This window comes from Mchenga conophoros, linkage group LG18 (genome assembly GCF_057382185.1).
Source record: "Mchenga conophoros isolate Kocher_MC1m ecotype Shallow Benthic linkage group LG18, M_conophoros_male_GT1.1, whole genome shotgun sequence".
Taxonomy (NCBI): Eukaryota; Metazoa; Chordata; class Actinopteri; order Cichliformes; family Cichlidae; genus Mchenga; species Mchenga conophoros.
Genome location: NC_140543.1, coordinates 36,687,307 through 36,702,741, shown reverse-complemented (window position 1 = coordinate 36,702,741; position 15,435 = coordinate 36,687,307). Strand labels below are relative to the sequence as shown.

General features: G+C 46.6%; 1 protein-coding gene across 3 annotated transcripts in view; it reads left to right on the top strand.

Annotated features, from left to right (window-relative positions):
- LOC146554350 (dual specificity protein phosphatase CDC14AB-like) overlaps positions 1–15,194 on the top strand; it is a 17,497-nt gene extending 2,303 nt beyond the window's left edge. Inside the window, exons 5-12 of one of the 3 annotated variants that reach the window (XM_085253175.1) lie at positions 1,856–1,918; positions 2,318–2,390; positions 3,011–3,241; positions 3,329–3,467; positions 9,500–9,725; positions 9,840–9,931; positions 11,033–11,164; positions 11,247–12,932. In XM_085253175.1, the coding sequence (XP_085109301.1) occupies positions 1,856–1,918; positions 2,318–2,390; positions 3,011–3,241; positions 3,329–3,467; positions 9,500–9,725; positions 9,840–9,931; positions 11,033–11,164; positions 11,247–11,295 (1,005 nt within the window). In that variant the 3' untranslated portion in view covers positions 11,296–12,932. Of the gene's footprint in view, positions 1–1,855; positions 1,919–2,317; positions 2,391–3,010; positions 3,242–3,328; positions 3,468–9,499; positions 9,726–9,839; positions 9,932–11,032; positions 11,165–11,246; positions 12,933–14,989 lie in introns of those variants that run through there. The other 2 variants (XM_085253176.1, XM_085253177.1) reach the window with 2 other exon arrangements.
- Positions 15,195–15,435: the final 241 nt, after the last annotated feature.

Below are 15,435 nucleotides of genomic sequence, written 5' to 3'. Positions count from 1 at the left end.
ATTGTAGGCAAACACCTCAATAATCATATAAATGGCAACAACAAAAGGAGACAGCACCGCTGCTTTAATGAGAAATCAGGGAGATCAACCCAAAGTGGTAATGACCACTTCAACAAAGGAAGCAACAATAAGGCTTCAACAGAAAGAGACAGCAACACTGCTAGCAAACAATATCCAGGCAGGCCACACAAACTAGTGAAGGCTGCCGTCACTCATGGGCAATCACTGCTCAGTTAAGCACTACTCACAAAGAGCCACACGCAGCAGGCTGTTCCACACCTAAGCCAGTAACACACTCTGACCCGCACAGAGGAAATCCACCAGAAACCTCTCCCTCCTCCTCCACACTGCTCTTCTCCAGCTTATATCACCCCTGAGGGTAATTGGTTGTAACGAGAGCAGATGAGCAGCAGGTGTGACCTAAAGGAGAAGGCAGGGGCAGAGAGAGACAAGGGGAGGGGCCAGAACGAAGGAGGAGGAGAGGGAGAAGACAACACCACGCCCACACACTCCCACAGCCTCCCAGGATGTAACAATCGGCTATGTACCACAGGCCTTCAAGCTGGCTGTAGTTAAACCTTTACTCAAAAAGCATCTCTAGACCCAGCAGTCTTAGCTAATTATAGGCCAATCTCCAACCTTCCTTTATATCAAACATCCTTGAAAGAGTAGTTGTCAAACAGCTAACAGATCATCTGCAGAGGTTTATTTGAAGAGTTTCAGTCAGGTTTCAGAGCTCATCACAGCACAGAAACAGCTTTAGTGAAGGTTACAAATGATCTTCTTATGGCCTCTGACAGTGGACTCATCTCTGTGCTTGTCCTGCTAGACCTCAGTGCAGCGTTCGATACTGTCGACCATAATATCCTATTAGAGCGATTAGAACATGCTGTAGGTATTACAGGTACTGTGCTGCAGTGGTTTGTATCATATCTATCTAATAGACTCCAGTTTGTGCATGTAAATGGAGAGTCCTCTTCACACACTGAGGTTAATTATGGAGTTCCACAGGGCTCAGTGCTAGGACCAATTCTGTTTACATTATACATGCTTCCCTTAGGCAGCATCATTAGAAGACATAGCATACATTTTCACTGCTATGCAGATGACACCCAGCTCTATCTGTCCATGAAGCCAGATAACACACACCAATGAGTTAAACTGCAGGAATGTCTTAAAGACATAAAGACCTGGATGGCCGCTAACTTTCTGCTTCTTAATTCAGATCAAACTGAGGTTATTGTACTCGGCCCTGAAAAGCTTAGAAATATGGTATCTAAGCAGATTCTTACTCTGGATGGCATTACCTTGGCCTCCAGTAACGCTGTGAGGAACCTTGGAGTCATTTTTGACCAGGACATGTCCTTCAACGCACATATTAAACAAATATGTAAGACTGCTTTCTTCCATTTGTGCAACATCTCTAAAGTTAGAAATATCCTGTCTCAGAGTGACGCTGAAAAACTAGTTCATGCATTTATTACTTCCAGGCTGGACGACTGTAATTCATTATTATCAGGAAGTCCTAAAAACTCCCTGAAAAGCCTTCAGCAGTCAGTCAGATTGCCGCCCCTCCCTGAGCCTGGTTCTGGTGAACATGTGTTTCTGTTAAAAACGAGTGTTTCCTCCCCACTGTCACCAGTGTGCCTGCTCGTGGTCTGATTGTGTTTCCTCTGTAGGGTCTTTACGTACAATATTAACTGCCTGAGGTGACCGTTGTTGTGATTTGGTGCTAAGAAAAACTGAACTGAATCTGTGAAACCACTGCAGATCACTATCACACTAAACATTTCAGCCCTTTGGGGGGAGTTGTGCTTTTGTTGTGAAAATCTGTTCCTGCTCTTTTCCTCTGCAGGCATTACAACATGGTTTCCTGGATTTTGAAAGGTTCAGTGCAGAAGAATATGAACATTATGAGGTAACAGACTGCAGAGACTGTGCTACAGGTCGATATCAATGCAAACAGGACCAGGATACAGGAAGAAATAACTAACGTACGCTTGTTATTCATCCAGTTTATTTGCAGTGCTGTTAGTAACACAGTCAGGGCCAACCAAGAGCTCGTACGATGTCCAGGCCTGCCTTGGTGCACGCTGTACTTCCTCAGTTTCTCAGTTAGATTGATCCATAGCTCACCCGTCCAAGTGATAGACAGTCAGTGAAGTAAAGGTCAACAAAACTGATTTCCAATGAAAGGTAAAAGCCCGTACGTGTTCATTACTGCAGTGGTGGTATAATTAAGGTGTTCTGGATCCATGTTTTAACTGATATGTGGCTAACCTCTATCACAGTCTTTCCTTTCTTTTTGTGCTTTTAGCGAGTTGAAAATGGAGATATGAACTGGATCGTTCCGGGCAAAGTTCTGGCGTTCAGTAGCCCTCATTCTCGTGGTGAGTCAGAATCTCTAAGCTAAAAGCTAAAAGCATGCCTCCAAACCAACACCAGTGCTCACGTTGCTGGGCTGACAGAAGGCCTGTGCAGCCCCTCAGTGCCTGCACGTCCTGAAGCAGCTGAGAAGAGCTAACCTTACCCTGCTGTCTTCTGACGGCGTGCATTGTTTCCTGCTTAGTGCTGTCGTGTTGTTACGGCTGGATTAGACGAGCCTGAACCCTGCAGTGGCTCGGGGTTTCCCATGATGCACTCATGCTTCTCCATCCCTCAGCTCTTTTTACTTTCTGTGTATTTACACCACTTTGCACGTAGTTATTATTCCCCTCTGGCTCTCGTCCATCTCTTGTCCTGTTGTCCTCCCCCCACCCCGACCACATGAGCCAGATTGCTCCCCCTCCCTCAGCCTGGTTCTTGTTAAAAGGGAGTTTTTCTTTCCCGCTGTCAGCAAGTGCTTGGGGCCGTCCGATCGTTGGGTTTTCTCTGTATTTAACGTCTTTACCTTACAACATAAATCAGCTGACACTACGTCATTGAATCTTATTTTACGTTCGCATTAAAAACAGACGCTCGCTGATTGAAACGTATGACGTAACTCAGCTGTTGTTGACTCTGTCTCCAGGTTATCCCCTCCACACACCCGAGGCATACTTCTCATACTTTTGCCAAAATGACATAACGACCGTGGTTCGTCTGAACAGGACGTTGTATGATGGCAGGCGGTTTGAGGATGCAGGATTTGAGCACCACGACCTCTTCTTCCTTGATGGGACCACGCCCTCTGACCTCATCGTCAGACGCTTTCTGCATGTGTGTGAAAGTACAGACGGGGCAGTGGCGGTGCACTGTAAAGGTAGGACTGCAAGTCTTTATGTTTAATTGATGTCATTTATTTCTTTTATCTTAACTTTGTCTCTTTAAACACTCCATCCATTTACAGCTGGATTAGGCCGCACGGGCACTCTGATTGGCTGCTACCTGATGAAGCACTTCCGGTTTACTGCAGCCGAGGCGATTGCTTGGATCAGAGTCTGCAGACCTGGATCTATCATCGGTCCACAGCAAAACTTCTTAGAAGAGTGAGTTTGTGCCTCAGCTGTGACCGCTCAAACCAAACGGTCCACTTTCCGTGACTCCAAAGGTCTCGGTCGGAGACAATCATTAAGCTGTAGTCCGTTCATGAAAGTACAGGAGTAATGCTGTGCACTGTTGAATTCTCCCAATTCTTTGAATCTTTGGGCTGAAGGAAGGACAATACTCGGTGTATAAATGCTCAATCAACAATCATTTATTTCCATACAATTCAACAATAAGAGCATTACAACGTCCGGACGGGAGAGATGCCTGCAGAGGTTCGACAGCATGTCTCAAAATGGTGGCAACTTTCACAGACTTTTATAGCTAGTCACAGCCCCCCTCTTTGTCATAAAAGCTGCATCTTCACATGTTTTTCTAATTCTTAGCGAGCCTGGCTCCTGACCTTGCCTCCCTGTCTTTCTGTGTGAAAAAGGAAGGGGGGTAAAGAATGTGGTTTTATCTCTTCAGGCCCAGACACCTAGTCTCCCTCTTACGGCCTTCTTCACATGATTCAGCAATAAAACATTCTCAAGAAAACAGTGTCAGACATTCACAGCTGATCAAGGATACAGAGTAATGCACATTTTGTCTAATGAACTACAAATGATTATGTTTCTTTTATTCAAGAGTATAATAGAGACTAAACTACATACATAGCACGCCATTAGAACTAAAGGATAATATATGGCCTGCAGCTGTTAAGCTAATTTACTACATTGACTACTGGTCATAAAATGGCATATGTTTAACTACTAGTCTTTAACAACACCCTCTTTGATCTCTTTTCTCAAAGAGATCACTTACAACACGCACTCCAGGGTCACAAGATCCACGTCTCTCCATTCCTCAGGCTCATCCTTTAACAGAGGCATCATGACCCCCCGGCCCTCCGGCCCTGAGGCTACGGCCCTGTCAATAAGACGAACTACTAGAGCTCTGAGGCATGGGATCAAACAACAACCACATGTGGTTAAGACAGCAGTGAAAACAGACAGTGAGACCATGATTGACATAACAAATCCCTTCCATTGCCCAAAAACAGAAGTCATCCATTCCTCCAGCGGATTTTCGATACCTGAATGTTCATGCATATTATGGGCCAGAGTTCGTAGCCCCTCCAGTGCTCGAGTTACAGAGCCATCCGGAGCAGTATTATTGGGAATAAAAGTACAACACATTTGTCCAAACATTTCACAAACCCCTCCTTTTTCAGCCAGAACCATATCCAGCGCCATCCGGTTCTGCACTGCCATCAGAGAGGTTGGACCTACTTGTTCTGCTAAGCCCTGAATTGCATCACGGGTCAAATTTGACAGTCGGAGAACGTTATAGTGCACATAGTTAATTCTATCTACGTTTTTGTTGGGGGTGACGGGAAACAAGGCAGAAAGTACTGGGATGTTTTCAAAACCGGCTGCTATCTGATCTACTAATTTAAACTCATTTGGAACACCACGCGGAACGCCGATAGAATCTATATATGTGGGTGAATTAACAGTTAAATCAAACGACCAAGAAGATCCTTTAGGCCACCCTTGACGTCTGCGTCTAGGTGGTCGTCGCGCATTTCCCTCTACCCCCTCAGATTTATCCTTACCCCCTATTATCAGCAGAGGCGCTCCTAGTCTGACCATGGCACAAACACCAACCGCTTCATTTGGTATTCGCACATGCAGACTCCCACCTCCACAATAATAGTACAAACCGGCTCGAGCCCAAGTCCCCACGACCGTGGCGCCCGCACGCGCTGCCTCTCCTCTTCCTGGAAATGTGACCTCACACCAATCAGCCGGGATCTCTCCAGCGTCATACTCCTGCTCTCCGGGATCATCTGCAGTAAAATTGAAACAAGTGTAATTAGCTTTCCTAGGTGTGAATGGTCCGGGAATGGTGTTATTATCTATTGGGGGAAATAAAGCAGATAATGGAGCACATTTTCCTGAATTTACTGCTCTCCGAGTAAGTCGGAGCATGCAATCAAAACCCCAGGGGTCCTCTGGATACAGAGGTGCCGGTTCAATAAATAAACGTGGGCGTGCTGTAGCGCATGCCACACAATCAGACACCTTTTGCTCTTTTGTATTTTCAATCAGCCAGTCCAACCACAGGTTGCTGTCCACATAGCCTGTGGCACGAGACATCAGCTGTCGGGGTTTCCACTTTGTGTAGTCCATTTTTGTTACCTTAGACACGGAAGGGGGGGCTTTGCTTGATGCGGTGTCGCTGCTGGATAAATTACAGCTTAATGTGGCGTTGTGGCTGGGTAATTTACAGGGTGGATCTTTAAAGTTTATCTTTATTACGCCCCTCGGGTCTTTCCCAAATACATCTACACCTAACACTAAATAAAACACTTTATCTTCTTTCCGGTACCGCTGCGGTGTAACCTGCCACCCACCAATAGACATTGTAAGTGGATTTTGTGTGTTACTGAAATCACGCTGGATCGCAAACCCCTCCCAACGGCCCCGTGTATCCCATCCTGGGAGGGTGTAACCGGTCACCATTTCCCACTCCTCACACGGGGTGTACCCCGTGGCGGTGGGTGAACCTACAAGACAAGCATTCGTGAATCTTATGTCATGACATGTCCACACTTCGTACCCGCGCCAACTGGTCTGATCCTTTCCACAGTCTATCACGGAACACAGATCAAAAGTGAAGGCTGTGGTGGATCCTCTAACGTAATCCACCTCTATGCCTCCATAATACTCCAAACAAGGATCTGGTTTCTCACCTACATCGCGCTCAGAGCTGGTCGCCTCAGGGTCCGCGAGAGGAAGAGGAGGTGGATGAGTTCTGTAACTGGGCAACTCACACAACAGAAAAACAGTAGTTAGCACACCAATAGTGATCATGGCTAACACTCCCATCAGTTTCCAGTTCTCCAGTAACTTTATTTTTGCATTAGACTTTTTCTCCCCCATTTCAATACTCGCTAATAGCTTCTAGACTAGAGCTTTTAGGCCTAAGGCACTTTTAAATTTAATTTTACTGCAACTAACAATATCTTCTCGTCGGGTGATTCTCGACTTCTTTCTTCAACCTCCGGGGTGGACTACCCTTTGGTCGTTACACAGATCAGGGGATTATTCTGCCCCTTCTATACTAAGATCTGTGTTTTTTTTTTTGTTTTTTTTTTTGGGGTCACAGCCGTGTCCCCCTTTTTCGCCAAGAGCCTCTCCGATCGCCTAGGCTCCTCCGCCGCCGCACACTGGCTCCAGTGGTACCAGGTGTCGCCTTTGCCCCTCAGCTGGACCGCGTGAGAGGTTCGAGTGGTCACCTCGAAAGGTCCCGTCCACCTGGGCTCGTCCCACTTTCGCTTATACACCTTCAGCCACACCCACTTTGCCTCTGGCGTGGTCACCTCCTTTCCTGTTGGATCTCCCACCTGCGTAGTGAAGCTAGAGACAAGAGCTTTTAGTGCTTTAAACTGTTTCACATGTTCAGACACTTTTACTTCCTCTCTTAATTCTCTTACACCTGCTGCAGGGCCTGGAAATTGTCTTCCTGTCAGCAGCTCATATGGAGTGAACCCAGTGCGCTGATTAACGGCGCACCTTACACTCATTAAGGCTATGGGAAGAGCATCAACCCAATTCATGTTAGTCTGTGCACAGATTTTTGCCAATTTGTTTTTAAGATTTTGGTTCATTCTCTCCACTTTTCCCTGAGACTGTGGATGGTAAACTGTACCATATCTATGTTGCAACCCCAACATACATTCCACCTCAGCGAGATCTCGATTTTTAAAGTGAGTGCCATTATCTGATCTTACCTTCTCTGGGAATCCATGCCAGGGGACATAATAATTCACCAGACATTTGATCACTGTTTTGCTATCCTCTCTGCGGGTAGGCCACGCCTCTGGCCAGCCAGTCAGTCCATCCACACACACCAACAGATATCTACACCCTCGAACAGTGGTTATCATGTCAGTGTAATCAATCACAATTTCCTGGCCTGGTCTTTCTGGCAAAGGAAACTTACCCATTTCTGGTTTCACGGTGGGCTTCGGATTGTGTTGTCCACAAATCAGGCAGGTTCTCACATGTTCCCTTACCAGGTTTTTCATGTAGGGATGCCACCAATGACACAAATCCCTTTCCATCTGGGCCACTCCCACATGACCTAACCCATGAGCTTCTTTGATTTTCTCCTGGGCCACTTCTGCTGCGAGCACTGGCCGCCCGTCGGGCCCTCTCCACAATCCTTCTGATTGTACAGCCCCTCTTTCCTGCCACACCGCCTTTTCCTCGGGTGAGGCTCCTCCTTGCGCCTTTTCGATGTCCTCTCGCTTTTGGGCTGGCAGGTCTCCCCATTCCATACCCATACTTACCATTTGTTTTCCTTCCTTATAGCCTGCCACCCGTTTTGCTTCCTCGTCGGCTGCTCTGTTTCCTTTCGCCACCCAAGTGTCAGAGTCGTCATGCCCTTTACACTTTATGATAGCGACCTCCAGAGGTTCTTTCAGAGTGTCCTCCAGCTGTCTCATTTCTTCCTCATGTTTGATCGGTTTATTTGTGGCTGTTCTGAATCCAGCCCTCCTCCATTGCCCCAACTCCACATGTGCTGCTCCAAAAACATATGCTGAGTCAGTATAAATGTTAACTCTTTTTCCTTTCCCTAATCTCAGAGCTTCTATCACTGCAATCAGCTCTGCTCTCTGTGCTGACTGAGGCCCTTCTAATGTTCCTGATTTCTCCACCAGCAGCTGTTCTCCAACTCCTTTCACCACTGCATAGCCTGTTTTCAATCCTTCACTCGGATCTCTAAAACAACATCCATCTGTAAAGTAATCATCTGCCTCACTCACCGGTTCTGCTCTCAAATCAGATCTTACTTTCTCTTCAACCTCTACTATTTGTGTACAGTCATGAGGTGTTCCCCCCCCCCCCCATTTGATCTGCCATGTTAATCCCTTCATGTGTGAAGGTCAGGTTTGGAGACTCCAGAATCTTAGTCAGTCTCTGTTGTCTCAGTGGGGTCATTGTAAATGCCTGTGAGTTCACATAGGCCACCACACTGTGTGTTGTGAGCACTTTCAGTGGGTGCCCTCTTACAATGTGAGCCACTTTCTGAATTATTTTTCCTACCCGTGCTGCATGTTGTGTGCACATGGGGTGTCTTTTTTCTGTGTTATCCAGGATGTTTCTCTTCTGAAACAGCACACAGACACGTCTGCAACACTTCATTAGGATAATGTCACAAAACACAAGCAGACGGCAGCTTCACCTCCAAGGTGCACGGAGAAGACAAAGATCTGACGAGGTGAAGACTCCAGTCACAGAGTATCAGGGAACCATAACGTGTTAGTGGCCTTCATCAGGGTCATTGCGTTTGTGAAGGTGTGATTGGTCCACTTGGATCTTTTTCTGTTTCCAGTCTTTTTTATTTAAACACAAGCTGTTTGACATTTTGCAATGACCCAAAAGGCGTTGGCCACTGAGTACAGCTGTTCTCTAATACTTCGAGTGTCGCTGGAGTCTTCACACAAAGCACAAGTAGATCAGGAAGGGTTTGAGGGGTCACCTTGGCCTTCAACGTCGGCAGATCTCAGTCTCATCGAGCATCTGTGAGATGTGCTGGACAAACAAGGCCCGTCTGTCCTTAGGCTGTGGCATCTATTGCTGTTAGCACACAGGATGTTTCTCCATGCTGAGGTCATGGTTGGAGCATGCTGGAAATGTTAGAAGAGAAGCAAAAGGTGGAGGTCAGGGTGGGGCATTCCCCAGGGTGCCCATGTGCAGCTGGTGGTGACTGCAGCAGTGGGAAACTGGTGGATGATGAATCGAATCGAATTAAAAGAAGCCTGAAACTGTGATACTGCTGCAGACTGCAGTCACAGTGTGCAGCTGGTTTCTCTCCTCAGCTCTGGACGCACACTTCCTCCTTACGCCACAGTAGCGCTCTGTTGCTAATGGCTACTAGCTTTGTGTGTCTACTTACACGCTAAACCAGGATGTTGAATGTTGTACCTGCTAAACGTGATATCACAGTCAGTTTGTGGTGTGTGTTTGATGTTTGTGTGCAGGAAGCAGCACAGTTTGTGGGTTCAGGGTGACGTGCATCGGTCTAAACAGAAGCTGGTCCAACAGAGACTGAGTCGGCAGCAGCAGCTGCAGCAGCAGCAGCAGCAGCAGCTGCACCGCTCTGACTCTGTGCAGGGAGGCAAACAGGAGGCAGTGTCCTCGCTGCTTTCCAGCATGGATGACCTGTCAATCAACACCGTGCTCTGCAAGTCATATAGCTTGGATGAGGTCAGCGGTGTGACTTCATAGCACCTTTTCTTAATGGTTACTGCAGAATTCAAACAGGCTACTGAGTTCCGATCACAATGTTGTGTTTTCATGCTGCTAATTGTGTCTGTGCAGAATAACTGCAAAGAAGTCAGTCTGACACAGGGAGACGAACTGAGAGCACTGAAGGGAAAACGCCCACCGAGATCAGCGTCATCCTGCTCAAGGTACCAACATCTGTAATGTAATTAATGATAGATGGTTATTGTGGTCAGTGCAAGAGACACGTAGAGAATTAGCTCAAACGCTGGAAACAAAGTTTCTATTAACAAGGAGAGATAATAGACACCAATATGTTTTTGTGGATGTCAGAAAGTACGTAAGTGACTGTTGTCGAATGCTACAAAGAACGCACGCTTTGTTTGCACGCTGTCTAACAGGCAGACCGGACTGCATGAAATCCTGCTGTGTTCTCATCTGTGCAGCGTGAATGTTGTGTGTAACCTGCTCGAGCTCATGTGTCCTTCTTTGTTCTTCGGTTAAACTGAAACCTAAATGCAACAGGAGAAGTTGTTGTCTTTTGGCGACTTTAGTTATGAGTGAGATTAAGGTTCTGGAGGTTGTCAGAGTATTCCTTCTACTGCCTGACGGTGTCCTCAGCTGGAGCCAGCAGGCCTCCATCTTTACTGTACACCGTGTTGGTGGAGCACCACTTCCCCTCCTGACGCTTTGCCAGAATCGCTCCTCCTACGCCCAAGTTTTTGCTGCAGCCGCGGCCTGAGCTGCGTTTCGATTGGCCTGCCCGCTGCCTCTGCTCTCCATCCTTGGCTGCAGCCAGACACACAATCAGTAGATAATACCTCTGCTCACTACAGTTTTTGTTTGGGTCCCTGAATCCACGGCACAAATATAGCAGATATATAAGAAGCTGCCATAGTTCAAGAAACATCTTATAAAAAGTAAATAGTTACAAATCGGGGATATGAGAGCTGCGGCAAAAAGAAACCAAAGGACGACCACGAACCAAACTCACGACGTGCCTCCGGCTTCTCCTGTAAACTAACATCACCAAACTGCTAACCTGACACAACCAAGAGCTGGGCTTCCACGGAGGTTAAATCAGGTACCTCCCACACGTCGAAGCGTGTTTGTATCTCGTCTCTTGTACAGAGTGTGAGTGCAGATGTTGATTCCTGCAGTGAGCGTAGAAATCAGAAGGATTTTTGGAGAAGTTGTTCGTTGTGCTTGTTTCTGTGAAGGATCAAGTTTTATTTGCTCTTGGATCACACACACACACAAATATGAGGTGTTCTTGTTTTCTGTGTCAGGTTAAACCTGTCCAAGACTTCACACCGCTCCATCCTCCCTCCCCCGAAGCCCTCCAAAGTCCACCTCACCCCTTCTTCTACTAAGACGCTGAGACGAAGTTCCTCTACCACCACTGCTCCGCAGATCAGGAGGTTGGTGTCTGTGCTTTTGTCCTTACTAGAAGCACATTATAATAAAACCAATGTAAAATGTGATGTGCTGATGTCTCCACAGTCCCTTCAGCCTCACGTTGTTCAGCACCAGGCCAGCACTGATTCACTGACTTCACACTTGGGACGTTCTGGTCATGAATCAGCCCAGCTGATGATGGACTCGCTGGAGACTGCATCAGCTCTCTTGCACGTTTAACCCTAGAACACTATCGCTATAAATAGTAACACGATCGCTAATGCCGGGTGATTTTTACCCGATATAATATAACCAATAAAAAGTAATCAAATATATCAAAATATGACAACACATGACAAATTAGAGTGGTCTTCTTTTACTTTCAACTGTGCCATGTCTAACAAAATGAAAGAAAAACCCTCCTAAAACAAAAGAATGACTCTGGAAAGCTGGTCTTTGGTCCACCCATTCCTGGGACATTTGAGACTTCCCTGGTGAAGGCACAGGCTCCTCGACACGCAAACAGCTGCAGGAGAGAGAAATCATGTAAATGTATTTGCTCGGGTGTAAATCACCCAGCGATAGCGTTCTCGGGTTAATAGGCTGTAAATGCTTTTTTAGCCCCAATAACTACTTTTCGTTTCGACAGAGCCAACAGTTTGTCACCACTTTAACTGGTCACGTGGCCCATTCTGTGATAACAGGGCCGACACCATAAATCATCACGTCTCTTGGGTATAGCAGGCAGGTAACTGTGAAAAACTGCGGCTGCATATTGCAGATATAACATCTGCTGGATGCTGAATGCCCCGCTGTCACAATCATTTTGCTGGAAGCAAAGGACACGTGCAGGTGGAAACACCAAACAACGCTTACAGGGGAGGTCGTGGCCCGAGGACTGAGTCAGACCATCGCCAAGAGCAGTCTGGGTGCTTCTGATAAACGGCTGCTGCCATTTGTCCATCCGAAGTTCAGAACCACAGGATGTAGACGGCCTGAAGCAACGTCTTGGTTGCGGAAACACAGACCTTTAGAAGTCGTACCAAAATCCACGCCTTAAACTTTGGCAGATCACATGATGGACCTAGCTTATTTGGCACGTTGTTGTAATGTTGTCTCCTCGTTTTCAGTACTTTAGTAACCAGGTTGGGTCAGAGAACCATAGCAAACCACATCTTTTGTAAGAGATTGGTGCACATTGTTCAAGAATTAACAACTGGACGCAAAATTGTCTTGCAAGACCAAGAGTGACACACTGCTTCTGCTACAGATGTTATTTATATTCTCCCAGATTTCATCGATAAAGTATGACAAACTTATATTTGTTGGTCTGTTAATGTTCTAATGATGCAGAGCGAGGGACACAAAGCCACGACGTGCTTATAATGCACTGTGAAAGCCTCTGAGCACACATGCTGGCAATGAAAGAGGAAATCAGTAAAATGAAGACAGAGATTCTGATGTTTCACGTCAGACTGAACACGGCACGCACACTTTATTTCACAGGTCATTCACATTCATGCACTGGATTTGTCAACAGGACTTTATCATACATAAAGCAAACTCACTATGTTCAGCTTTGCACTATTTCTTTCTTGCAGTAAAATTCTTAACATGCAAATGATGTTCAGCTTTGAGCGTGTTGTTGCTGTCATGCTTTCCTGTATCTGACTGTGTGACAGCAGCTCAGATGTGCTGTCTGATTGGTAGTTTACTCCAAAGGAGGGAAACCAGCTAATGCTAGTGTGAAGTGCTAAAATCAACAATAAAGTCCAAGTAATGACGAGATAATGACTCATGCTTCTCTTTGTTATCATCACACTGTCATTGTGTCATAACCTTCACTGAAAGTCACCTGACACTGCTGTGGGACGCTGTGGGACGCCGTGGGACGCTGTGGGACGCTGTGGGATGCTGTGGGACGCCATGGGACGCTGTGGGACGCCGTGGGATGCTGTGGGACGCCATGGGACGCTGTGGGACGCCGTGGGACGCTGTGGGACGCTGTGGGACGCTGTGGGATGCTGTGGGACGCTGTGGGACGCTGTGGGATGCTGTGGGACGCTGTGGGATGCTGTGGGATGCTGTGGGACGCTGTGGGATGCTGTGGGACGCTGTGGGATGCTGTGGGATGCTGTGGGACGCTGTGGGATACTGTGGGACGCTGTGGGATGCTGTGGGACGCTGTGGGATGCTGTGGGATACTGTGGGACGCTGTGGGACGCTGTGGGACGCTGTGGGATACTGTGGGACGCTGTGGGACGCTGTGGGATGCTGTGGGAAGCTGTGGGACGCTGTGGGATACTGTGGGACGCTGTGGGATGCTGTGGGATACTGTGGGACGCTGTGGGATACTGTGGGACGCTGTGGGACGCTGTGGGACGCTGTGGGAAGCTGTGGGACGCTGTGGGATACTGTGGGACGCTGTGGGATGCTGTGGGATGCTGTGGGATACTGTGGGACGCTGTGGGATACTGTGGGACGCTGTGGGACGCTGTGGGATGCTGTGGGATACTGTGGGACGCTGTGGGACGCTGTGGGATGCTGTGGGATACTGTGGGACGCTGTGGGATACTGTGGGACGCTGTGGGACGCTGTGGGACGCTGTGGGAAGCTGTGGGACGCTGTGGGATACTGTGGGACGCTGTGGGATGCTGTGGGACGCTGTGGGACGCTGAGACTGTGGATTCCATGTGCTTGGTATCATTTGGGGAATTTAATGACCAAAACATCAGAAATAACTGAGGCGACTCTATAAGGGAATCCCCTCTGTTGACACTGTACTGAGTCAAAAGTATAAGGAACTGAGCTACATGGATTACCTGCACATACACTGACCTACGTATATGAAACAGTACTGTACCATATATGTATAACAGGGCCTCTTAAACTAAAATCCTGGCTGTATCCTTACTGTAGTTAAGTTAAATACGTCCTCTATAGTCTCCAAATCATTGTCTGGTTGGGACACTTATATTTGTTGGTCTGTTAATAATGTTCTAATGATGCAGAGCAGGGGACACACACATATATATATATATATACACACATATATATATTTATATATATGAGTATATATGAGTATGCATTTGAAGTACACTTCAAATTGGGACAGCCGTCGTCGCGTGGCGGTGACGTAATCGCACTTAAAATGTGTACTTCAAGCGTGCAGACCCTGAATTGGGACACAGCCTCAGTGTTTCAGTCATAAAAACACTTCCTGTCTCCGCGGGGGCCCATCACGTATAGGTGTAACGGAGAAACAGCCAATCAAATCGCAGCTTTTCAGGCATTGGAAAAAAAAGATTGTTTTTTACACTGAACTGTCTGAGCGCGGGTTCGAGTCCTGGTTGGGACAAAGGTTGTGTTACATTATCAAAAGTTAAACACCATTTTCAATCTACTTATTGTGGATAACATTTATTTTTTAATTTTTAGTTCATTATCATTTTATTTATATTATATAGTGTTATGGCCTGTGGAGCAATTTTTCTGCACCTATACTGTCACAAAGTGCATAACTCAGACTAAACTGTATCATCACAGTCTTGAGATGATACATAGCAGACATATAGTCTACAATTATGGAGACATCCAACTTTTAATACAAAGACTAAAGCTAAAACTATAATACAGATACATTCTGATGACATAGAACATGAAGCTTATACATAATTTCAATAAGGCATGTCTGTGATAAATCATCTGTCTGCTTCCTGGTGGCTGTTAGTTTATGTCTATTCATTTTCCAGCACAAACTCAGTACTGACATCGTTGCTTTATTCCAGTCATGCTCTTGCCAGCCTCCACTCTGCATGCTTTAAATCGGTTGCTCTTCTGCATTTCAGATCTGCAGCCATGCAGCCCGCCTCCTCTCCTTTCTCCTCCTCACCGTGGTCACTCAGAGCCCTGTCCCAGCCTCCATCTTCATCTTCATTACTATCAGCATGTTGACTCTGGGGTGGTGGTTGTGCAACATCCTGTCACTGCTGGGATTCTTTCTGCTATGATGGCTCATAACTGCCAAACAGTTACATTTATTTCTGTATCTCAATAAATCATGTTGAGTTTTTCCACGTGATCTCTCCTTATTGAATTACTTTTGTAGATAAGCTTCAAGCTAGCAAGCAACAATACCTACATCAAATATATTATCACCAGAAGTGAGAAACTGTCTGCAGCTCCAGCTGTGCTGCATGTATTAAAGATAACGTCAGACATTGTGTGGGGGTCATGTCTGACACAGGCTGTACAGTCACACAGATAAAAGACAGCAGTCATGTTTCTAATAATA